The 26,082-nt window shown below is 34.9% G+C and overlaps 1 protein-coding gene across 2 annotated transcripts in view; it reads right to left on the reverse strand.

The window, feature by feature from the left end:
• Window positions 1-3,782: 3,782 nt before the first annotated feature.
• UBXN7 (UBX domain protein 7) overlaps window positions 3,783-26,082 on the reverse strand; it is a 49,024-nt gene continuing 26,724 nt past the window's right edge. For both annotated transcript variants that reach the window (XM_032481311.1, XM_032481304.1), the window contains exons 6-11: window positions 22,890-23,036; window positions 19,623-19,713; window positions 18,517-18,644; window positions 13,627-14,020; window positions 13,429-13,508; window positions 3,783-12,097 (exon numbers count right to left, since the gene is read on the reverse strand). In XM_032481311.1, coding sequence (XP_032337202.1) covers window positions 11,936-12,097; window positions 13,429-13,508; window positions 13,627-14,020; window positions 18,517-18,644; window positions 19,623-19,713; window positions 22,890-23,036 — 1,002 coding nt within the window. In that variant the 3' untranslated portion in view covers window positions 3,783-11,935. The remainder of the gene's footprint in view (window positions 12,098-13,428; window positions 13,509-13,626; window positions 14,021-18,516; window positions 18,645-19,622; window positions 19,714-22,889; window positions 23,037-26,082) is intronic.

A 26,082-nucleotide genomic window follows, 5' to 3' on the forward strand; every position in this document is an offset into this window, starting at 1 on the left:
AATCCAGTATAGAGCTTGGAACAAAGTGGAATTCAGGAATCATTTAATTAATAAAATAATTTATGCACTGGATGAAGTAACACACATAATCTCTCTGCACAGAGATTTTACTTCTAACAATGAAAACAAACAATATTGAGAAAACCCTTGATGCATATATATGAGAAGGAATAATTACAGTAGCTATCACATTTCTTTGCTGCATATGAGCTGCTTTCTATGTATGACATTTCTATGTATGCAGATATATATGTGCCTGACACAAAAGCTGGTAAACAACTTATTGAAAAGTTCATTAAATAGGATCCAGTTTTCATTTTCATGGTAAAAGAGAATCATTTAGAGCCCAGATGAATTCTTGGGTCTCCCCCAGAGAATTGAATTTTGATAGAAGATTCTAGGCTGAGGGGGGCTCACAAAGCTTTACAATTAAGAAGAAACATTTATTATAAAACACATTTACAGACATAGAAAACAAACTTATGAGGGGAAAGGGAGTCGGAAGGGATAAATTAGGAGTTCAAGATTTGCAGATACTAACTAATATATATAAAACAGATAAACAACAAATTCATACTGTATAGCACAGAGAACTATATTCAAGTATCAAGTAATTTATGGTGAAAAAGATTATGAAAACAAATATATGTATGTTCACGTATGACTGAGGCACTATACTGTACACCAGAAATCGACACATTGTCAACTGACTATACTTTAATAAAAATATATATAACCCCCACTACATTTACAAACTATCTCATTAGATCCTTACAACAGATCTAAAGCAAGTAAAATAAGTATTTGGTTGGCCTCATTATGCTGATAAAGAGATTATAGCCCAGAGGAATTTGACTGAGAGTAAAGTGAGTGAGATTGGGGAAATGATCCTACGTTGTTTGACTCTACACAGTCCCACACATTGGTGCTTGAGATGTCTTTTTTTTTTTTTTCCTAACCCGGATTCCAACTAACTTCAGGTATTTCTTCTTGGAGACAGTACTGTGGTGCTTTGGCACCTGAGAGACCTGGAACTGGATTTCTGCTACAAACACCTATTAGCTACGTGAACTTTGGTAGTTCACTGAGCCTCAGTTATAAAATGATGCCTATCTAACAAGTTTATTTTGAGAATTTTAAATAAGATGCAAGATGCCTCTCCTGGGTTAGTTCCTCTCCTTCTTTTCTTGGATCTTAGCTTAGCAAAAAGAATTTTATATGCAGTGTCCATTAGAACACTTCATAGTTAGGCAATTAGAATGATCTGATGGCAGGCTGCCAGATATACTAAGATTTTTAGAAGGTATTTCTGTTCCCAGCCCTATGGCTTATCCAACAGCAGATACTCTTGTATGAATATCATTAAAATGGTGCTTGTGGAGCAAAAGGAAGTGCTGGAATTTGGCTTTTACATGTTAAAGTGTCAAATTTAGTTGGGACTGCTGAGAGCAGCTGTAGGCCTTTGTTTCTTAGGGTAAATTTATGACAATTAATTCAATGATTAATCTTATGAACAAGACCCCTCTTTTAGAAGCTATATACTTGGAATAGTTTCTCTAAGTCAGGCCAGCTTAAGTCAGATTCTTTGTTCCCCTGTGGTAAGACCACTATGGTCACAGAGTCCTGGTCATTGCCATGAAAGAACTAAAACATTACCTTTTTACAGACGTGTTAATAATAGAATTTGGCTCTATCGGTAACGCAGCTACTAGTTATCACTTGTTTGGTGATAATTCCAGAGGAATGCAAATGGGGGTTTAGGGAGGGCACAAATTAAGAATGAGGCCTGGGTTGGAAAACAATTTGCCTAATGCCGTGAAAGTCTTCCCGAGGCTGAAAGGTTTGTGAGAACAGGATGGATAAATAGATGTTTCATTCTGGGGCATATTGTGGGGTTTGGAGGTGGGATGTGAGCAAGGAATAGAGGAAGTTGAGAAAATGGAATTCACTGGTAGAAGGGAAAGGGAAAAGATGATGACAGTTAGGCCAGTCTTTCTCAAATAAGAGTGACAGACTAAATCAGCTTCCTTGTGGGTGGGCTTCACCCTCAACTGACAGCTGACTACACAAGAGAGCACATTTTCCTTAATTGGAGAGAGAAAAAAAAGGAAGATAAGAGATGTTGAAAGAGTTGCCATTTATACCAGTCCACTGAAGAGGAAGTTCTGGGTTGTTTTCTTTTTACAAATATTATAAACTTCAACCCACTTAAATTAGGCTTCTGGCTTCAACAACACACTGAAACTGTTCTTGGTCTCCAATGATTTCTTGCATCTAATGAACATTTGACCCCTAGGCAGAATTAGACATAGTTGGCCACAAGGTCCTTCTTGAACATTCTCACTCTTGGCTCCCTTTACACCCCAGTCTGGGGGTTCTCCCTCACTGACTCCTCCTTGACTGGGCCTCTTTATGTGGGGGTCTCCAGGCCTGGGTTCTGGGCCCTCTTCTTTAACTTTCCTCTAGTGACCTCATTCTTTCCCATGGTACTCAGTTCCATCTATAACACTGATGACTTCTCAAGTCTCTTAACTCCAGCTCACGTTTCCTTCAAGCTTCAGATTCACATGTCCAACTTGCTATACTACACCTGCACTTGGAAGTACCACAATTAACACATCCAAAATGACTTCTCCCCCAACCAAACTGCTTGGTCCGCCAGTCTTCCTGCCTCAGGAGTGACACCACTACTTACCCACTGTCTGAAATTTGAATCATTCTTAATTTCTCTTTCCTTCATTGTCCCACAATCTAATCCAACTTAAGTCTTCAAATTTCTACCTTAAAATGCATCTCTAATCTATACAATACTTCCCAGTTCCATTGCCACTCCGTTACTCTGGTCCAGGAAACTTCCGTTTTGTACCTTGGTCAGTCTCTTGCTCCCTTCTAATCCACCCTCCACACAGTAATAGCTTCTCATTATACTCTATATGAACACTGTATGAACTCCTTACTGGGCCTAATAAGGTGTTGTATGATCTGGCTCTCACACTTTATGCACTCCCTTTGCTCACTATGCCAGACACATTGGCTTTCTTTCAATACCTTAGATACATCAAAAACTTTTCTGCTCCACAGCCTTTGCATTTGTCGTTCTGCTTGGAAGTTTTCCTCCTGCCCTTGGCATGAGCTACCTTCTTTTCATCCTCCAGGTGTCAGCCTAAATGTTAACTCCCCAACATCTTATTAAAAGCAGAATTCTGTTGACTTCTTCTCTAGTTTTGTTCATAGTATTTGAATCAAATCTATTATTTTTTCTTTTTTTTATTGTCTGTATTCGTAACTGAAAAGAAAGTTCTTCAAGGGGAGGGGCCGGGTCTGCTTTGCTCATCATGATCTCTCTCTTAACTCCTGGCTTTTCTCCCAATAACTTAGCAATTAATTTTTTTCCTCCACCTGTTTAAGCTGAGTCCTTAATTAGTCATTAGGACTGCTAACGCTAATTTTCAAACCAGGACTGCTGGTTTGAAGACTAGACTGCTTGAACTTCCAATATGTCAAATATAAGAATCTGACTTTCCCGACGAGGCTAGCTAACTCACTAACTCCATGACAGTTCCACCAATATTTACAGAGCGCTTACCATGAATGTTTAACATGTATCTAAGAGCAGAGATTCTAACATTACCCTTGACAAAGAGACTATGAACTAACCTTTGTCAATAAATACTATAGTGTCCTAAATATGAGAATATGAGAGCAAGCTTCTGAAACCTGAATTGTATTAACAAAAGTAGCATCCAGAGTCTTATCTCACAAAAACAATAATGCAAAAAAACTAATACCGAAAAGTTTTTGATTTTATTTCCAAGATCAAATATTACAACAGGACATTTACATGTATTTATAAAAAAATGCAGCAGTTGAATTTATTATAGATCAGAGGTTTCCTTGAGTTTGGTCCCTCTCTCAGCACAGTGAGCTGATGTCTTCAAAAGACTTATCGTCCCACTCCCCTCCCTCCCCCACCCCAAATGTCCCACCGCCCCCCTCCCCAATTCAAGTTGCAGTATCAATATAAAGCAACTGGGTACAACACAGCAAGAATATTCACAATTTGGTACAGCCAAAACCAGAGGATCACCAACTGAGAGAAAGATCCTCATTTTAGAAATTATTTACCTATAGACTATGTGTATCTATAGATATATCACACCCAGTTATCTAAGATTTCCCTGGTTTTAGAGCAAGTGGAAGTTCCATTGAGTCTTAGCCAGCAGTTACAGCTCTGCTTTATCTAATGGCATGTTTTTCTCCTCCTATGAGTTTAGATTTTCTACAGCCTCCGTATGTATTCAAATTTAAGGCTTTCCCTAGCACCTTTATTATCACTTACTCGATATACAGGAGGGTCTCTAGTGTGTCTTGAACAAAAAAATTTAGTAGATGATCCAGCTGCCCCTTTCTCACAGGTCCCAAAGCCTTCTTCCCATTCTTGAGAAGAGCTACAGATACAAATGCTATCTCCTAGCACCATGGAATTAAAGCCCCAAAAACTGAGAACTGTATGTGTGTGCACTTTAGGGAGCACTTGCCAGAAACACTACAATAGGAGCACTGTCTCTGTCCATTATCTTCTTGGATTCAATAATAACGTTACACCACAGATTAAATTTAGAGCCTGTCCTGCATTAAGAATACGAATCTCACTGAGACCACCACTTTATCTGGAATAAACTGAATACACAAACATCCCAGGGAACCTCTAAATACCGTTAGAAACCGCTTGAGAAACACTTTAAAGTAAATACCCCAAGTTGACTTCACTCAAGTCCCCAACCCACCCCCAACCCTATCCCCAAATTTCATTCCTTGATTAACCTCTCTGAATAAGATGGGAAGTGAGGTTTGGAAAATGATATGAAAAACGTTTAAAAAACACAATTAGGGAAGACATGCCAGAATTGGACATCCAGGTGATTCAAAACGCATTGTTCAAACTGAATTCATACAAAGCATGCACAGAGCCTACAAACACAGAGCCTGAGAATTTCCATGGAACAATCAACATCTACTTGAAAAACGGCTTTGTCTTTTGAAGGGTTAAAAAAAAAAAAAAAGACACCAGAGGCTTAGAAGCTAACAATCAAAAGGAAAACCATTCTAGAAAAAAGGATTCTTAAAGGAGTGAATAAAATATGTCTAACAGATTCATGCCAAAGCTTGGCTAGAAGCCCCTCAAAGTCTAAGTATCATGTTAGCTCAACTGGTACTCATTTCTCTGTATCGAAGACTAGAGGATTATCTCACAGCTTTACTGTCTGTTTCCCAGCAAGTTTTAAATTGCCTTTCCAAATCAAAGGGACAAACCTAGGAAAGTAACAACGCAAAAGCCCCTAAATAGATAAGATAAACAGCCCCTACAAGCTTGATACTCATTAACAAAGTGGAGGTCACATACTACTTTCATTCTAGTTAGCAGGTAAAAGGGGATTATTTTGGTGGCAATGGTCACTCCATGTGAGGTTTAACTTACAGGGCAATAAATTATCAAAAAGCTATTGTTAAGAGCATATGATTAGTGTCAAAAACCTATTTATATTTTGAATCACACCATTATATTTTTCATTATTAAAACACAGAAGTTTTGAGAAAAGCACACTATAAAACCATTTTGTTGAAAACATCAAGATACTCTACTGAGCATCAACATTCCAATGTCACTAACTTGAAATATATCCTGGTGACATGTACTCTAAAGTCAGCAACCTTGACGGAATGAAAAAAAAAAAGCAGAATGGCAGGGAATGGCTCCAGATCAAGAATCTCTCTCCCTTGTCAGTTAAGATGCCCATACTGAGTCTATGAAAAAAGCAAATAGGAAAGATTGTAAGGAAGGGAGAATTCAATTCCAGGTCAGAATTTTTCTAATGATTTGAAATGCTTCCCATTTTATTTACCATGTCTAATAAATGAATGATTCATGGTGGCCCAGTACAATTAATAACTTCTTTTAATGGAGATAAAAATTTTCTTATGTTAAATCCAGCTTATTCTTCCTATTTGAAAACCCAAGTGACCTTATAAGGGATATAAATTCTTAGGGCATTTTGATCTCTGTAAAGGAAATACTTTAAAACAAACAACAAAAACTTGCTCTTTGTTGCAACAGAATTAAGTACAACAAGACAACTTTCCATATTTATAGATTAATATGTGATTGTTCTTAGGCAAAATACTACCATTGGTATTTGTATCTCTAATCCTACAAGTAAATCTGGTTATCTTTTGAAAATACTTTACAGAAATGCTAAATTATGTTTTATTAAAGTAGTTCATTAGATTGCCCAACTCTACTTTGAGATCATGTCAAAGAAAGACCTCTACCAAAAATGATCATGTTTATGAGAATGACTGAGATTCTAAGTCATACAACAGCATTCCATAGGCAAAAAAAAAAAAGGGGGGGGGGAGGCATGTCATGGAGCTAGCTATTCTATATTTAGAATAAGAATTCTTAAATAAGCTATAAAAACAATGTTTGCCTCTAATTCTTTCCTTGTATATTAATTTATAAAAAATGAAAAATGTTACATTTAAAAACTTAGAAATGGAATCTCCAATTTCATTGAAAACCATGACTAATTTTCAGAGAATGGTTGTCAAAAATCAAGACTAAATAATAGAAAAGTAAAAGAAAGTAGAAAGATTTTCTAACTAAGGGTCTCATTACACCCAATAATTTAACCACAAGATCACTTGATGGGAAAACTACCAAGGTCATCGTAATCTCTATAAAAAGTATTCTAGACTCTAAGCCGTCTCTCTAGCAGAATTACCAGAGAAGTAAATCAAAGACCAAAGTAGCCATCACTGAAATACCAAATTTTTCCATATCAGGAGAAATCAACATATTGCCTTGGTATTCTTTGTTGGTTATTTTCAGTACTAAAGAACACTCTTGACATCATTCTACAATGTGTACAGTGCAATACTAAGTTTCATGGCAAGACAGGAATTGAAATGCTAAGCAAGGCAAATCAATGAAGTTGAATATTCATAGTACACAGCTGTCTTAAAATAGCCTTTTAATCAAGGCTACTATTATTGAAAAATTGCCATGTTCACCAGAAGAGTGGGTTCTTCTTACTCTCATTTAGTTCTACACAAGACATTAGTTATTCATCAGCCTGCATCCCATGATTTACTATTGAGTAGTTAAATGAAAGAGGGTCAGAGAGACAGAGAGAATGACACCATGGAGATACAATATGGAATAAGAAATATTTTAAAAATCAGCCTAATTGGATTTTGAAAAACTTGTTTCTACCAAAACCAAGTGTGAATTCTACAACTTACACAAATCGATTTCCTAACAATTGCTCAGCCAATAAAGTGCTTTGTTTTATCACACACATAAAATACAATTTAACTCTGGTGTCAGTAAAATATTTGGTATTCATTAATTACATTTTAGCCATACTCAACACTGATTAGGAACACAGCATTAAGTTTTAAAATCAATAAATTGTGTTTAAAAGATAATTACTAGATCAGTAACTATGTGTAACTAATGTACTCTCCTTTTTGGAGATTTCATTCATCACAGTAAGGGTACATCATGTTATTCAGCAAACGAAACCTAGACACAGAAAAGCAAAGGAACTGATTAACAAGTATATTTTTAATTAACCTATGGATAGATAATATATAAAATAAAGGGAAGAGACTAGAAGCATTAAATTTTGGAGTGGAAAAGACTTTGGAGATAAATCTAATTCAATAGTCTATAGTCGTGCGTTGTCAAGAGTTTCTGCAAAGGGTCTGCAATTCCATATACACATTTATATTTTCTCCATCTAAAGAATTAATGATATTAACACTTAACCCACAACTCCCCACCACTGCCTAATTTTAAAATTACAGGCCCTTTTATACTTGAACAGACAGAACTGTTGGTCTAGTTCTATTCTGCTATTTAGAAGCAGAGCTGTTACCCAAGTACACTTATGCCTACATATAGTGTCCCTTCTGCATATCATATCATATATAATATACCATACATTTAATTTGTACCTGGGTAGAGAAATTAAATCTTTCCTTTACTTTTCAGTTGCTAGTGGCACCCTCTGGTATTTTCCAAGTGAGATTCTTGCTAGCTAAAATCTTTAATCCTAGAATCAATAATCCTTTCCTACTTGGGTACTGGATATGCCTTACTGATAAAAGTCATATCCTAAATCTAATAGTTTTAAAAGGTGGAACTAAAGAATAAAAGTGAGTTGAAAGAAAATCTGAGCCACAGTATTTGCCACTTTTCAGTTTTATTTTCCTAACTAAAGCCTACACTATTCTTTACCCTTTCTAAACTTCTTTTGTAATTATAGTTCAGTCTCAGAAAGGTAAGCTTTACATGTTCTCCAGTTATCTCACATGTAGTGTGTCTCTCCAGCTAAAACAGGCAGGAACCAGATCTTAGATTTCAAGATTTTTCCCAATTTTGATTAAGGACTCAATAAATAATTGTTAACTTACAGAGTCAAGGAAGTAGAATTTTATATATTTAAAAACATACACATAGAAGGTTCAATAATCTAGTACAATGGGATACAGAAAAGATAATTATATCTTTTCCAAAAAATTGTTAAAAATTTGATAAAATTCTTTATATTTTCCATCTATTCTTGGCAAATAATGCCTTAGTTATTTTCCTTTCACATTTTCATCAGTACATCATTTAAAAAAAGCAATTAGTAATCAGTCCCTCAAAATAATGGTGTAAATAAGAATTTATAGGCATAGCACCAATCTCACAAGCTTTAACAAAACCAAATGATAACTTACAGAGCCAAACAATGGGAAGATAACCTTTTGAGCAAATTGATTTCCCTGTTACAGGAGACTACAAGCATAGGAGTGAAGAGCGTGAATGCCAATTTTGATTTTACCACTTACTAGCTGTGACATCCTGGACAAGTTCTCTGAACTTCAGTTCTCTTCCTTATCTGTAAAATGGGGGAGAAATAAGCATTCTGTAGAGTTCTTATGAAGACTAAAGACTAAAGTATCTAGCATATGGTAGTTACTCAAAATTAGTTCCCCATTCTTCCCTCATTTGGCTGTTCTCTTCTCTGGTCTCTTCCTAAATAAAATTCAAAAGATTTCCTGTTACTTTTCCTCCCACTAGTTTTCATTTCATCTCTCTGTATGTGTCTCCTGTCATTTACTCTATCTTGTTGTTTTCCTGTCTACCTTTTAAAATCTCTTTTAAGCTGTTTCCAATACTGACAAGGAATGACTATTTTAACCTATCTTACTAACTTCATTTTATCTATTCAATAAAACCTCTCCTCCAAAGAGCTAAGGAATTTGCAGAGGAAGTAAGACAAACTGGAGGAAGCATGCTACCTAAGTGGATTAAGTTCTTGAACAAAGCACAATCCATACTCTTCCTGTACACAACCCATGCCTCCCCTGTGGGCCTCTATATCAAGCCCAGGATAATCACACTCCTGCTTCAAAATAAAATAAAATCCTCTACATCTTGTACTCTAAACACCCCAGTTGTATCTAAGCTGGACCAGCATCTCATGCTCTATCTCTCTGATATGCTTACTTAAATCACTTTGCTGTGGTCATTTCACAGTAAGCGAAGTTGAAAAAGTCACTTTGGTTTCTCATAAATGAATATGCCAGGGCTGAACTTATCAGAAAGAACTACATCCTAATATTAATGAGCATGTTTTCTCAAGTTCTCTAGGTATGATTTGTAAAGAGAAACTAGTAGGTAAAAGAATGAAACAGAGTCCTGTGGGGAAAATTCTTGACTTCATATTTTCGACAGATTTGGGCTTTAGCTGTGACTTTGCTGAGAGTAAAGATAGGTGCCATCACAGCACCAAAGCTGAGCATACCCTCACTTCTTACCCTGTGCCTCCCAGAATTTTTAGATTTCTGACCTTGTCTACAACCAACCTTTTTTTTTTTAACCCTCTAACACATCTTTGTATATAGCTCCATTCTTCAGATAGCAAGTATATTATCCAAGTTCAGAGATACAATTGAGGAATTAACATGAAAACCATGTTTCCTCAATAAAGCAGAAGCTGCTAGTTAGGCTTGAGAGCCTATGAAAAAACACCAAAGTGGTATTACTCAGTCACCAATCTAGAGAGAGAACTTTGACTCAAGGTATAAATGAAATTGTAATTATATAAATATATTTATAAATATTTATACAATTATATACTTATACATAAGCACTTACACAGACTTAGAAAAAAATGTAAGAACATTAATTCAAAAGGACTCACTGAAGAATAAACAGAATTTTCCATGATTTCCTTGAGGAGATACATAACTCATTCTTTAGGGAGGGTCCCTCAAAGTCCAACCATTAGAAACCATATTTTCTGTGTACTAGCAACACACTAGCATCTTTTTTTTTTTTTAATCCCCTAGTTGCCAAGAGAGTGATCTTAAAGTAGATGGGAACCTAAAGGTCTCTGAGCAATAGCAATTTATGTTCCTCAAGTAGAAGAATCAATCTAATCCCAATCAACAAAATAGGTTCATTCTGTATGATGGTTTCATAACAATTAAAGTTCTGATTTTGCCACCAGAATTACTGCCACCCCTTCAGAAGACTATTTAAAGCTCCAAATAAGAATTGAGCGTATAGTGAAGCTGATTAAGTCAAACAGTATTACAGAAATTCATGATGGCCTCTCCTAAATAAATACTGAAAAACTCTTTCACCAACTACAACCTGAATGTGGCCTTTGTTGGCAGAAAAACCCCACATCATCTGAAGATTACTGGTAATCTTCCCCACCTCCCTTACTAAATGTTGTCCTATGAATGGATTTTAGAAGTCTTTCCCTTAGAGAGCTTTTCCATTTTGATACCTTTTTCAAGAAACAGCATGAGAAATTAAGCTCATTCAGTCACCAGAGCCTTTTAGAGACTGTTCCAACTAGGGGTAAAAAATGAATCATTATTTTTAACCAAAGGAACATGGTTAGCAACTCTCAGCTGCATCTTTTTCTTTCCCCCACCCCGGGACATATATTAAGTATGCCTTAAAGCACATAGGACAACCAATAACCATAGTGGTTACAACCACAAGCCATTGTACTCATGATTATTGAACAGCTGCCTTCCTACAGATCACTTGTGGACCCAAACAATGGAAGGGCCAAAGGAACTAATATGCTGTATTGGCAAAAACAGCAAGCACCTTCCTATTCCAGTCACCACAATGTGCTCATGAAATGTCCATTCCAGGACTAGCAGGATCAAGACAGTTTATAGACAGTAGCAAAGAAAGCTGTCTCAGGCTAGGATACTGAAAGCCACGCCATGCTACTCACGCTAATTTAACACTCTTTTTGCCAATAACACATATCGTGGAAATAATCCTATCTGGGAAGATGGGAATCTTTTGAAAAAAATTTTAAATATGATGAGCAATAATTATAAAGGATGCTTTTTCCATGTAAACAAAAGCCTGGACACTTTGTTATGTGATATTTCCTATATGAACAAAAAATCAAAACAAATGCTAAAGAATTTCTTCTCCCTACTAAAAATGGGGCTTACAAAAAGGGGAGGTTGTTCTTGTTCTGAATCTAACCATTCCTTTACCAAAGAAGACTGAAGAGTAACATTATCATTTGATCCCCCAAAAATGCCATGTAAGAGACCACTTATTGGAACGTACATTTCCTGCTGCCAGTACTAGGAGATCTTATCCTAACACTTCCATTTGGTCACCAGAGTAGGAAAAAGAAGAAAATAGGAGAGGAGAGAATTAACAGGGGTGGGAGAGAGACTGATTTTAAGAGAGAGCAAGAAATAAAACAGAAGGCAGGTGACTTGCTTGCCCAACTTTGGCCCTGTGGTCCTATGAGCCAAAACGCATACTCAGTGACATGGTATCTCACAGAACAAGGGAAAAAAGGGGTAAGCTGAGAGAGGTCAGGCCATGATGTTAATTTCTTTCCTGTACAAAGACAGTCTCTTGAGGACAAAGCCCTGCCTCTTGTAACGTAATATCATAGTCCAGATGAGAGAGTTTCCTTCGAGGGAAGTTGGTGAGAAGTTCAAAACGTTCATTTGGATATCCTTTAGACTGAACATGCTTCACCAAAGCCTATGAAAAATAAGAGAAAGACAAAGTTGTTAGATGGAAATAAAAAGGAGAGCATACTGAAGAATTAAAAATCTAATATTCACTTTTATATCAGATGAGATATAAGTTTAAGTTATTCTTTTAGATAATCGAAGCTCACTCTTGTGGAAGGGCCAATATAACCCTTTGGATGGGGAGATAATAAACCTGTAACCAATAGTTTAGAGCCATTAAGTAACACTGAAATATACAGGATTATTATTGTCTCTCCAGTAAACAAACCCAGTATCTATTTATAAAATTATTGTCCTCATTTTTAAACATTTTATCAGTTTTCCTTCCCTCTTTTTATCAGGGAAGATATGTCCTTCATTCTACCTATAGCCATTCTTGCCACCTGTGCACTGAATCCTTTTTTTGCCTTCTCAGAAACTGTGCCACTGCAGAATACCACTCTTATAGGTATCTTTAACATCTCCTTCTCTATAGATGCTTCTCATCAGAATTAAATATGGTCAGTCTCTCCTTTAATCATCTTTCCCCCTCTGATTACTGCCCACTCCCTACTCTAGCTTCACAACTAGACTTCTCAAAAAAGTGGTCTATACTTATTCCATTCATTGTCTCATCTCCCATTCCCTTCCCATTACTAGACTAGGGTGACAGTCTGGGTATTAGCACCAGAGGCCAGACCCTACTTGCATTCCAGTTATAGTCTTCAAGAATCTAATTATCTCCTAGCTGCAGTAAGTGGCCAGGTATGAACACTTGACCCAAGGGGGTTCATTCATATGCAAGTTAAGCTAGTCAGATTCATTCTCTTTTCCCAGAGTTGAAAAATACAGAGAGAAGACCCATCAGCTGTGGACTTGAGGAAAAGGCTCTCACAGCATCACTATGATGGATTATATACAAGCGGTTTTATAAACAAAAGCCACCAGAATACAGAGAATAATGGTATGAAGTAGAGAATCACAAGGGGAAACCAAATAGGTCCCATGAGAGAAATACAGAGGAAAACAGTCTTGGTTCTGAACTACTTCACAGTTCCAACTACTAGGAAATCCAGGAGCCCCACTATATTCTTTAAATAACCCCAATCCCCTTTTCCAGTAATTTCAGTTGGGTTTCTATTACATGCAGCCATGGAACAGAAAAACCTTGACTGGAACAGACTATGTGAGTGCCCGAGATAATATGGGAAGGAAATAAAGCAGTTAGAATTAAGATTCACCACAGTTAAGTTTCCAGCTGGAGGTCAGCCTTAACACCAATTTTAAAGAATTATCAAGCTAATTACACCAATTAGTTTTTTTTGCTTCATGTAAATGCTTCCAATTAGATACACTTACTAGTAGTTTAGCTTGCTCTGGAAGAGTGATTTGTTCCCTTTTTCCATCTGGATACCGCAACATCAGCTGTGCTTTTGGTCCTAAAGTAAGGGTTGAAAAAAATACAGGAGCTTAAGACAGAAGACTAACTTAAACAAATAAATGAATCCCTTCAGTAATATTCAAGTTTAAGTAAAATAAGCCTAACATGTAACTCACCATTTACATCTATGCCCTCCACTATTCCATCTGATTTTTCGGGTGACATTTCCAATATTTCCGAATCCACGGCTGGCAATCCTTGGTGGTTTATGGCTGTTCCAGGCTCAGTTCTGGTGGGGGGCTCAGTCAGTGGCCTTCTGTTCTCCTCTTTTCTATGCCCCAAATCTTTGTGGGGAGACTTCCTAGATTTGGCAAGATTCTCTATCTCCTCTTCTTCATCAGAGCCACAAACGGATATGAACTCCTCACTGCCAGAAAAAAGTTCAGATTCAGATTCTTCATCTGAGCGGCTATCCTGTTTTGTCTGTGTGGAATCAAAATGTGTCTCTTGCAAGGAGGCTCTGATGGCAGCTTCTAGCTGGCTGTCTTCACTTGCATCTATAAGGCTCTCCTGCAAGATGCAGTCATAAAACATGGGTAGAAAGAAAAAGAAAACAGTTAAATCAAAATAGATAGTCAAATCAAGCAGGGCATAAAAAATGTAATAGTCAGCTTGCATTATTATTTTCTGCTGAATGGATCTCTTCTACTAAATTTTAAGCTATTTGAGGGCAATAACTTTGTTTTACCCAGCCAAGCTGAAATGGATATTTTAAGAACAAAAATTAAAAGTGTTATGCTACCTGGCACAATGATTGACAAGTGTAGGGTGTTTTTTGCTTTTTTGCATCAAAATGAATAAAACCAAGAAAGTAATTTATTCTCTGTCCAGAAAAAGACCAGGATTAAAGTTTTAAATATCGAGCCAAAAAACATCAGTCTTTAAAATGACTAAACAGAAAGATGTCTCTCTTGCTCACCACTGTATACTTCAACAAGCACTACTTGGCACACAGAAGGGTATTAATAAATAACTCAGTAATGATCATTTTGCAAAAAATCTAAGTCAGATTTTTAACATTCAAAACAAAACATCATACAATAAATAGGAAAAAAACCTATATTTTCCTAAGCTTAATTCCAATGAAGGCTTTCATGTGATCATGAGAAATGAAAATTTTAATAGTTTCCTGTTGGAAAAGTTCTAATGTCACAGATTTCACTAAATTTATTGAGTCACAAAATACGGATTGCTTGAGTGGAACTTATTCAAATCCTAACTCAAATAAACTACACACACACAAATTCTTTTTATGGTAACTAAACTTGAACACTGGATATCTTATGATATAAAAGAATCAATGTTAATTGTTTAAGGTTGTGTTAATGGTATTGTGCTTATTTTAAAAAAAAGAAAAAGAATCTATCTTTTAAAGATACATGCCAAAGTATTAATGAATGAAACAATGAATTCTGAAATTTGCTTCAAAATAATGTGCAGAGAATGGGGTATAGCTGAAACAAGACTGGCCACGTGTTAATTACTGAAATTAGTTAATGGATACATAGAGGCTCAATAAATTCCTTCTACTTTAAAATTTTCCACATTAAAAGGTTCAAAAATGTATAGGTTGCTAACAAAAAACTAAAGGAACCTCAATGTGGCTTTCTCTATCTGCCAATCATATAGTTAAAAAATTAAAGAAAACATTTTAAAGAAACGTAAGGCTAATTTACCACAAAAAAAAAAAAAAAAAAAAAAAAAAAAACCAAGTAGATGTGCCCATGTGACCTGCAATGGCTTAGATGAACTATAGATTTATAACAATGACACTGCACAGCACATAGCTTGATTTTAAACACTCCTGCCATGGCAGACACTGCTGGCTTCCTATCCAACATTCATTCTCCTCTGATTCCTTACTTACAGAATCTTAATCATGTCTATAAAATGAAATATGTCCCATTAAAAAATTCCATTTACCAATTTCCCTTGCAGCTAGAAAAAAAAATTGTGGTATGGAGCTGAAGCAGCACTTCCAAAGAAATTATAGAACTAAATGCCTACATTAGAAAAGAAAGTCTCATATTAATGACTAAGTTTCCTTCTGAAATTAAAAAGTACCCACACAGAAGAAAAATTAAATTAAACCCAAACTATGCAGAAGGAAAAAGGAAAAGGATAGAAATCAATGAATGATTTAGAAAACAAGAAAAATCAATGAAATTAAAAGCTGGTTTAAAAAAAAATCAATAAAATTTTAAGCCTCTAGTCAGACTGTCAAGGGAAAAAAACGTCACAAATTACCAAATACAGGATTGGAAGAGATACTACAGATACTACAGTCATTAAAGGAATAATAAGAAATACAATGAACAACTTTGTGTCAATATACTCGACCCCTTAGATAAAATGGACAAATTCCTAGAAAGACACAATCTACTAAAGCTCATTAAAGAAGAAATAGATAATCAAACAGTCCTGTATATTAATGAAATAAAACACTGCTGAGCAAAACTAAAGACTTAAATAAATGAAGAGACATATGCCACGTCCATGGATCTGAAGACATTAATTTTAAGATGTCTATTCTCTCCAAAACGATCTATAAAGCCAATGCTATTCTAATCAAAGTCCCAGCATCTTTCCTCATATAAAGTGAAAAGTTGATTCTAACTAAAACATATATGGAAATGCAAAGGACATAAAATAACCAAAACAACTATAAAGACAAGCAAAGTTGGAGGACTTACATCATGCAATTTCAAGATTTAATATAAAGTTATAGTAATCATTAAGACAGTAAAATACTGATTTAAACAGAGACATATCAATCACTGAAAAGGACAGAATCCATAAACCCACACATATATGATAAGTTTCTGACAAAGGTGCAAAGGCAATTCAAAAGGGAAACGATAATCTTTTTAACAAATGGTGCTGGGACAAGAGTATAGGCATACGCAAAAAAACCCCCCCAAAACCCTACACAACCCCACCCTAATATCAGATACGAAAATTAATTCAAAATGATTCACTGACTGAAGAACTTAAATGACAAAAATCACGGGGATAAAATATTCGGTTAGGCTAAGATTTCTTAGATAACACACAAAAAGCACAGTATAAAAGACAATTAAATTAGACTTCACCAACTTTTTAAAATTTGCTCTTCAAAAGACACCATTATGGAATGAATGAGCAAGCAACACACTGAAAGAAAATATCTGCAAACCATATATTCAACAAAGGACTTAACATCTAGAATATAAAAAGAATCCTTACAACTCAATAAACAGATATACAATCTAATTTTAAAAAACAAGCTATAGACCTGAATAGACACTTTACCAAAAAAGACAGACAGCAAAAAAAAGCACATGGAAAGATGCTCATATCAAAAGGTATCAAACTGTAGATTTAAAATATGCTTAGTTTACTATTTCACATTAATTATACTTCAATAAAGCTATGGAGTTTTTCTGAGTAAAATAAACAGAACACACAAAAAAGCAAACAGATGTGCCCAAATGACTTGCAAAGGCTTGGACTGACTACAAGTAATAACAATGTATCATGAGGGCTGATTCTAAAGAATGACACTATGATGGACTGTGTTAGTTTCCTATTTATATCCATTCTTCTCTTCTTCTTAACAGAACCTCAATTGCTTTTGTGCAAGAAAATGTGTTAAGCTAAAATAAGCAGAACTCTTATCTGTGGCTGTTTAGCTTTGTAATACAGATACTATCCCCTTCCTCCTTGTGCATGGTAGAATATGATACCTGGGAGCACAGTATCTGTACTGTGACCATGAGGACAAAAGCCAACACTAAGGATAGAGGGGGAAAAAAAGAAGACTATTGTGATGACAGCCACAATGGTCAAGCCCTAGACTGCTTGCCTCTGAACTTCCTGTTGAGAAAATATGTCTTCCTTATTTAAGTCATTATTTGTTGGTGTTTCTCTTGCACAGCTGATCAAAATTTGTAATTCAGAGAATTTAGTTTCAGAAGTGGGGTCTGAGGTACTAGTAATCCAAATCAGCCCTATGTAATTGTCCAATTTTACAGTCCCACTCTTTTCCCTACTAAGTGCCCTAACTTTTATAAGAGATCTGGTGAGATCTTAAACTCAATTTATGTTGTAATCCAGCACCTCACAAGCTCAGACTCTTACGGCAATTAGAGAGAGAGAGAGAGAGAGAGAGAGAGAGAGAGAGAGAAAGTGTGTGTGTGTGTAATGCCTTAACAAAGAATTCTACTTAAGTAAAATTTCTGAGTAATGGGGGGGGCGGATTCTGTACAACCCCTTGGCAAGCACCCATAGCTTTTCCTTAAATGAGCACTTTATTCTAGGTGATAACTTAAGGAACTGGTTTCATCACTGCATAAGATTGGACTGCTAAAGTCACAGCCTCTAAAACTAATTTTATCCTCACTGCCATCAAACCTAAACAGTTCCTACAACCAATCTGAGATTCCCACATCTTTGAAGGTCTCTTATTTGCAACTAATCTTGGTATCAATTATCAAATAGGCCTGCTTAATAATACTATATTATAGAAATTAAATACAGAAGTAATCTTTGGGTGGATCTGGGAGCCAGGTCCTAAAGCTACATAATCAGTAATAATGCCCAACTACACCATGAGAATTTTTCTAGAAAAAAATACCATTTCCACTGCTGCTTAGACCTGGATTCTGAAAGTTCAAGCAATGCTAGTCATGAAGAAGTGGATTCCTCTGTCACCAGCTTGCCAGATCAGTCCTCCTGCTCACTGCTACATATTCACATTGTTTACTTCTAAATCCAAGTCTTAGGTCAGATGCCTAACCCTAGCTGCAAGGGAGCCTGGAAATATCAATCTTTTAATTTCATTGAGAAAATAGAACCCTTATGTGGGAAACTACCAAAATACAAGGTAAGATGTTGTACAACCACAAACTATAACTGTCCACCACTTATATTATCATCTTTACAATCTTAACTGCAAACATTTTACAAAAGACATTTTTATACAACTACACTTAATTGCGCATCACCACTTCTTAGGTCATACTTACTGAACGGGCACATTTCTTGGGGGGACTGCTAGAAAGTCCATCCAGTTGCCCATGTTCACCCAGAAATCCCGTAACTTGGTCCAAGAAAGAAGATACGTCTAACTGGTGCCACTCAACCAGCTTCTGACCTAAAGATTAAAAACCAGGATATATAAATATAACAAAATCAGCACTCTTTCTGAATTCTAAGTATTTCTTTTGGCATATACATAATTAAAAATTATGGGGGCACATCCCCACCCATCACCAGCCTAAGTTACACAGTGTCTTCATAACCCAGAGGATACATTAATTATAACCAACCTAAGAGATTCCCAGCCATCCTGATAAGAGCAACTACTTTATCTGCTGATATCTTTTATTGCCATTTAGGAGATTCAGATAAAACAATACCAATATAAAACTCAAAATCAATTAATAAAAAAACCAACTCTACCCTCCACTTCTCTGGTGGGATTACAATCACTACCTGAATAATCTTAACATTATAATGACCTAAGGAGATCCCTTAAAAATGATAAGGAAAATAAAGTTATTTTTTGAAAGAACAGAAATGCACAAATATAAAATAAGTTGTTGGAAACAGACTCCCTAAATATATACATCAATGGATGTTTAAATAATTATAAAGGGCATGAACAAGAACCCTTTGCCTAATTTAATACAAACAATTTTTTTTGTATTTCTCTTTTTTTTATTTCTAAAATTTGGTTTTTTAATTTTTTAACTTTTTTATTGATTTATAATCATTTTACAATGTTGTGTCAAATTCCAGTGTAGAGCACAATTTTTCAGTTATACGTGAACATATATATATTCATTGTCACATTTTTTTCTCTGTGAGCTACTGTAAGATCTTGTGTATACTTCCCTGTGCTATACAGTATAATCTTGTTTATCTGTTCTACAATTTTGAAATCCCATCTATCCCTTCCCACCCTCCGCCCTCTTGGCAACCACAAGTTTGTATTCTATGTCTATGAGTCTATTTCTGTTTTAATACAAACAATTTTGAAACTAGACCCAGTCAAACAGTAAAGATCAATTATTTAGGTAACTGAAAGATAAATGATAGGTTAAAGGCCATAAGCTGAAATAAATCTTACCTGTCCGAGGATCCAAGATGGAAACATAGGGGAAATCCCCTAGCTTATAAAACTGTATGTATCTCTGACCTTCCTCACTGTCGTGATAAACCTGTTAAGTCATTGATATATATATATATAAAATAAATCAGCATCTTAAAAAAGTACCAACTATATTCTTGTTATATACCAACAGCAATTAATTCTCCAAAAACACCTTTGGTATATGTTAGGATCTCACTCCTCCATTAAAGAGGAAATGAAGGTTACCTGGTGCGAACTCCCTCCACTTCCTGCCCTTAGTCACTTCTGGAAATTTACATAAACATAGCAATTCATTCTTCCTCCCTTCCCAGTTCAGAAGAAAAGAGGTATTGCCCTTTCTTTCTTTTTTAATATTTTATTCATTCATTTACTATTGTATATTTTATTCTATCTTATCTTGGCAAGGGAAGATAATTAGGTTTTATTTTTAGAGGGGATATAGGAGATTAAACCCATGACCTCAAGCATGCTAAACATGTGCTCTACCACTTGAGCTATACCCTCCCCATTCTTCCTTTCCAAATTCTCTGTCCACCTACATCACTCCTGACTCTCAACCACATACATCTTAATAAATCACAATATATTAAGATTATAAACTCAAGTGCCTAGCATAGTGCTAGGCAAAGAGATGCTCAAACAACAGTCACTGTATAAAAGGTTACCATTCAGAAAAAAACATACTGAATTTAGGGGAATATAAAACATGAAGAGGCAAATTACTAACATTAATAGCATACCTTGTAGTGTGAAGAAAATTAAGTTCATTCAGAAGTTTCTAACTATCCTTTTTTTAAAACTGAAGTATAGTTGATTTACAATGCTGTGCTAGTTTCAGGTGTACAATGAAGTGATTCAGTTATATATATATATATATATATATATATATACACACACACACATATTCTTTTTCAGATTCTTTTCCATTATAGTTTTTCACAAGATATTGAATATACTTTCCTGTGTCACACAGTAGGTCCTTGTTGTTTATCTATATTATATATAGTATCTGTTAATCCCAAACTCCTGATTTATCCCTCCCCACCCTTCTTTCCCCTTTGGTAACCATGTTTATTTTCTATGTCTGTGAATCTATTTCTGTCTTATAAATAAGTTCATTTGTATCATTTTTTTAGATTCCACATATAAGCAATATTATATGATATTTGTCTTTCTCTGATTTACTTCACTTAGTATGATAATCTCCAGGTTCATCTATGTTGCTGAAAATGGCATTATTTTATTTTTCATGGCTGAGTAATATCCCATTGTGAGTGTGTGTGTGTGTGTGTGTTTTGTCTATATTTTTTCTCTAGGGGTTTTATAGTATCTCGTCTAAATATAGTCTAATCTGTTTTGAGTTTATTTTTGTATATGGTGTTAGAGAATGTTCTAATTTCATTCTTTCACACATAGCTGTCCAGTTTTCCCAGCGCCATTTATTGAAGAGATTGTCTTTTCTCCAGTGTATATTCTTGCCTCCTTTGTTGTAGATTAATTGACCATAAGTGAGTGGGTTTATTTCTGAGCTCTCTATCCTGTTCCACTGATCTATGTGTCTGTTTTTGTGCCAGTACCATATTGTCCTGGTTACTGATTTTTCTTGTAATGTCGTCTGAAGTCCGGGAGCATGATTCCTCCAGTTCTACTCTTTTTTCTCAAGTTTGTTTTGGCTATTCGAGGTCTTTTGTGTTTCTATACAAATTTAAACATTTTTGGTTCTAGTTCTGTGAAAAATGCCACTGGTATTCTAATAGGGATTATACTGAATCTGTGGATTTCCTTGGTAGTGTGGTCATTTTAGCAATATTGATTATTCCAATCCAAGAACACAACATATTTTCCATCCATTAGTGTTCACTTCAATTTCTATCTTCAGCATCTTATAATTTTCACAGTATAGGTCTTTTGCCTCTTTAGGTAAGTTTATTCCTAGGTATTTTATCCTCTGATGCAATGGTAAATGGGACTGTTCCCTTTATTTCTTTCTGATATTTCGTTATTAGTGTATAGAAATATAACAGATTTCTGTATGTTAACTTTGTATCCTACAACTTCACTGAATTCACTGATGAGCTCTAGCAGTTTTCTGGTAGCATCTTTAGGGTATTCTACGTAGAGTATCACATTTGCAAACAGTGACAGTTTTATTTCTTTTCCAATTTGATTTCTTTTTCTTTCTTTTCCTTCTCTGACTGCTTTGGCTAGGACTTCCAAAACTGTATAGAACGAAAGTGGCGAGAGTGAGGATCCTTGTCTTGTTCTTGATCTTAGAAGGAAAGTTTTCAGCTTCTCACTATTGAGTATGATGTTAGCTGTGGGTTTGTCATACATGGCCCTTATTTTGTAGGGGTATGTTCTTTGTATGCCCACTTTCTGGAGAGTTTTTATCACAAATGATGCTGAATTTTATCAAAAGGCTTTTCTGCATCTATTCAGATGTTCATATGGTTTCTATTCTTCAATTTGTTAATGTGGTGTATCACACTGATTGATTTGTTCCGTAATTTTTCATAAAATAAAAAATTGGAGCAAGATCATCTACCTTTAGCTTGGAAAATTTATATAAAAAGAAATAGCCAGGAAGACTGAGTGACAAGTTTAAGGACATATAGTTAAAGACTGTCAAACTTAAGCTAAAATGCAAGTCTTAGTCAAATGTTTTTTGATTATTTCAAGATCTTCTACAACACTATCAATTATAGTAGACACTAGAACATGTGCTACTGCTAGCATTATAAATGTGACTAGTCCAAACAGCTGTACTGTTGGTGTAAAACATATACCAGATCCTGAAGGCTTAACACCAAAAAAAAATCAAAACACCTCATTAATATTTTAATATTACTTTTATATTAGATACACTGACTTTAAAAATAAAATTAATTTCACCTTTTTCTTTTGATTTTTTAATATGTGGCTACTAGAATATTTTAAATCACATTATAGTTCTATTGAACAGTACAGCTGTATACTCTATCAAGATGCTCAAACTCTTCTGAGATACAAATATTATATGGTTTACATGGCTTGGTTCTTTTTTTCCCTCCTTCCCTTCATTGCTACCCTAACTATGACTTGTCCTTACTATATTCAGTCATTATGGATGGTTTTACTTTTTCATATGTCATAATTTAACTCAGTTATTAATTTTTTTCTAGTTTATAATCCAATTCCTCCTCCCTGGCCTCCCACACTACCAAAGGAAAATACTACAGAAATTTTTTTGCTAACTCTCCCCACCTGCCAGAAAATGAAATGTTCTCGGATAATATTCTTCACAGCTTCATTGCTCCATACGTCACGGTTGAGGCACTGGCATGCAAAGTCTTGTACATTTTGAATGTTTATCATCAGCCACTTATTCTGCATCTGGCCACACTCTTTGGCCTGTAAGAGTAAAGTTACATAACGTTTGTTAAAAACATCTTCTACTTGGTAACTGATATGGTTCAGAATTCAGAAGATGCCCTCTTTTCATACAAATACACAGTTTTTCCCCTTAAGTATGACACCTAGAATTTTTAGAATCTAAACATTAATTACATTACCTTGCATGTGCGTATATAATTATACCATCTATATTCAAGTATGTTTCAGATTGAAATGAACTAGTTTTCTTTTATCCACTGTTATTTGCTACAGTGGCTGGATTTTTTATTGATTCCAAAAACAAGGCCAACAAGTCACATAATTCTACTGAATTTTCTCTTCTAATTCCTATCCACAAATACACCTTTTTAATAGTTGTAACCACTGTCTATATATCAGTTTATGTTGTTTTATTTTCTTTAACATCACTTCTATACATATTTCCAAATACTATATTCATTTCAATTATTACGCACATGCTATTTTACAGAATCACTCTAAATTTTTCAGTAAAAGCTGCTCAGGGTTTTTTCTCTCGGGATTGTTTTCCTGGGAATATATTTCAAAATTGAAATCACAGATCAAAGAATGTTTCAGAATGATCTCAAAAAGACTCCCCAATTTATAGCACAAATATCAACCATGAGTGCATATTTTTTGCCTCATACTTCCTTATCACCATAAAGACCTAAGAAATATTGCTGAACTGGAAAAGAATGGCAGAAAAGCAAATGAGCAAATGCTACCTCAAACCTTTGCACAGAAACAATGAAATGAATACCAGAGCTTTGAATAATTTTGTCTTGGAACCATATTCTTTTCCAAATCACTCTGACATGGGAAAATCTTAAGAATCAACTAACTCAGGTTAATAACAATTGAAGAACACGTATCATTTTGGAGGTATTGGAGAATGTTAGGCTATCTTCTGTTTTAAGAAAGTTTAAACAATCTTACAAAAATTGTTATTCTATTTTTCTGTATGAATCCCCTAGAGAAAATAATTTTCTAATACTCACTACTGGTTCCACAGGTGAAAACCCAAGTTCTAAAAGGAAGTATCCCTATATTGAGCCAGGAAGCTGCAATTAACTCTACAAAAGCTTATTTTTTAAGATACAAAGATAATAAAATAAGGAAGTAATAGTATTCCACTTACTTTCTTGTCTATAGCAAGCACACAGATTTAATAAATGAGTAATTATACTGCCTTAATTGAAGAAAAAGTGTTTGAGAATAAAGAAAAAACTTAATACACATTCTAGAGAAACAGACTGAAGAGTACAGGACTACCCTATAACAAGGAAAATTTACTAAGTCTGCCTCCACTACAGCACTGACCAAAAAAATGTGTAACACTGAAAAATAATGAAAGTCCAGAGTTTAAAAACAATAGAGAGTCATTTGCTTTTGTTCTGAAAAATTCATTTATTCACATTAATGCTTTAACTCAAATGCATTCCTTCAACAGATATTTACTGAGTAACTACCATGTTTCAGGTAGTTATAGATGTTGGACTTAGAGCAGTTACTAAAACAAAAATCCCTGCCTTCATGAAGCTTATTACATTGGGAGAAACCTTACACCAGCAAAAGAAACTGAAGATGCTCTTAAGAAATAATTTCTAGTAGGAAGGGCCCAAAGACACAAATTTCACGCAAAGCAACAATATTTGGAGGGAATGTAAGAGAATCTTATACAATCTAAGTATACTAATTTACATGAGTCAATGACTAGAAGTGAAAGTGGGTCATGGGACAAATAATGAACCTTTCCTCTTGGTATCCATTAGGCTGTTCTGAATCAATATTCAAAAGCCATTATAGGGAGATCCAATGGCAAGTGCAGCTATATCAAATAAAGAGATACGTGATAGGGTTTATCTGGTGATAAGGGAAAAATAGTGGGAGACTAACATCTCTCCTAGTCCCAAACAGATCAGGAAAGTATGAATAGAGGATACAGAGGAAAAAATAATTTGTTTCAATAAATATATATGCATAAAGTCAAAAAGGAAATACATTAAAATATGCACAGTACATTTTAAGGCAAATTATGGTTATTATTTTTCCTTGCTAGTTTTTAATTTTTATATAACTTTTGCCTAATTTGAATAAAACTAAATGTAAGCTATATCTAAAGTTATTTAGAAAAATTTTATCTTACATATTTTGTTATTGAATCAGTTCTTTAAATTTTAGCAAATACTTTTATTTGCATTTAGAGCAAGTACTTTTGAAATTAACAAAGTACTCTTAGTAGGGCCAGGTGCGTATGCAACTGAATGGCAATTTTAACAAATAAATATGCATTTTTATAAAAACAATAAATATTATGGAAATTGTTCTGATTCTTTTGTACAGTACATTCCAGTTTATGCCATTCAATCATTTAATGAAGATTTAATAAGAGCCAGTTGCATGCCAGACACTCTTCTAGCTACTGTGGATACAAAACAGTAAATAAAACAAAATCTCTGTATTCATGGAACTTACATAGTAATGGGGAAAGAAGAAAAACCTATGAAATGTTCCCTTGCCCAGGTCAGATTATTCATCCCAAGGGCCTTGGTCACTCAGCTCCAACTACACCGGTTTCCTTGACTATACAAGAAATAAGCCCATGCTCTTGCCAACATCAAACATCAGTACCTTTACACTTAACTGTTTTTCTGTTCTTCCCCTAGAGCTTTCTATCATTTACATTCTCTCACTTCATTCAGGTTTCTACTCAAATCTCATTCTTTCAGAAATCTTTCCTGATCTTCCTATCTAAAATAAATCTTCTCTCATCACAGTTATAAACATGTGAAACCTATGAAATCAAACTTGCTTTCAATTTGCCTGTGCTTTCAATTTGCCTGTAAGAACACATGCACCTTAATGACCCCAAACAGTCCTCTCTCTCCTCTTCCCTTACTCTATTTTATTCCTTCTCCCAGTAACTACTAAAAACTGAAATTTCTCTCTCTCTAGAAAATACATACTAAATATGCTATATAGGTATTGTTTTTTTTTATTTGTTTATAGTCTTTCTCACTCGAGACTAAATTCCTTGATAGCA

This window comes from Camelus ferus, chromosome 1, assembly GCF_009834535.1.
Source record: "Camelus ferus isolate YT-003-E chromosome 1, BCGSAC_Cfer_1.0, whole genome shotgun sequence".
NCBI classification, from domain to species: domain Eukaryota; kingdom Metazoa; phylum Chordata; class Mammalia; order Artiodactyla; family Camelidae; genus Camelus; species Camelus ferus.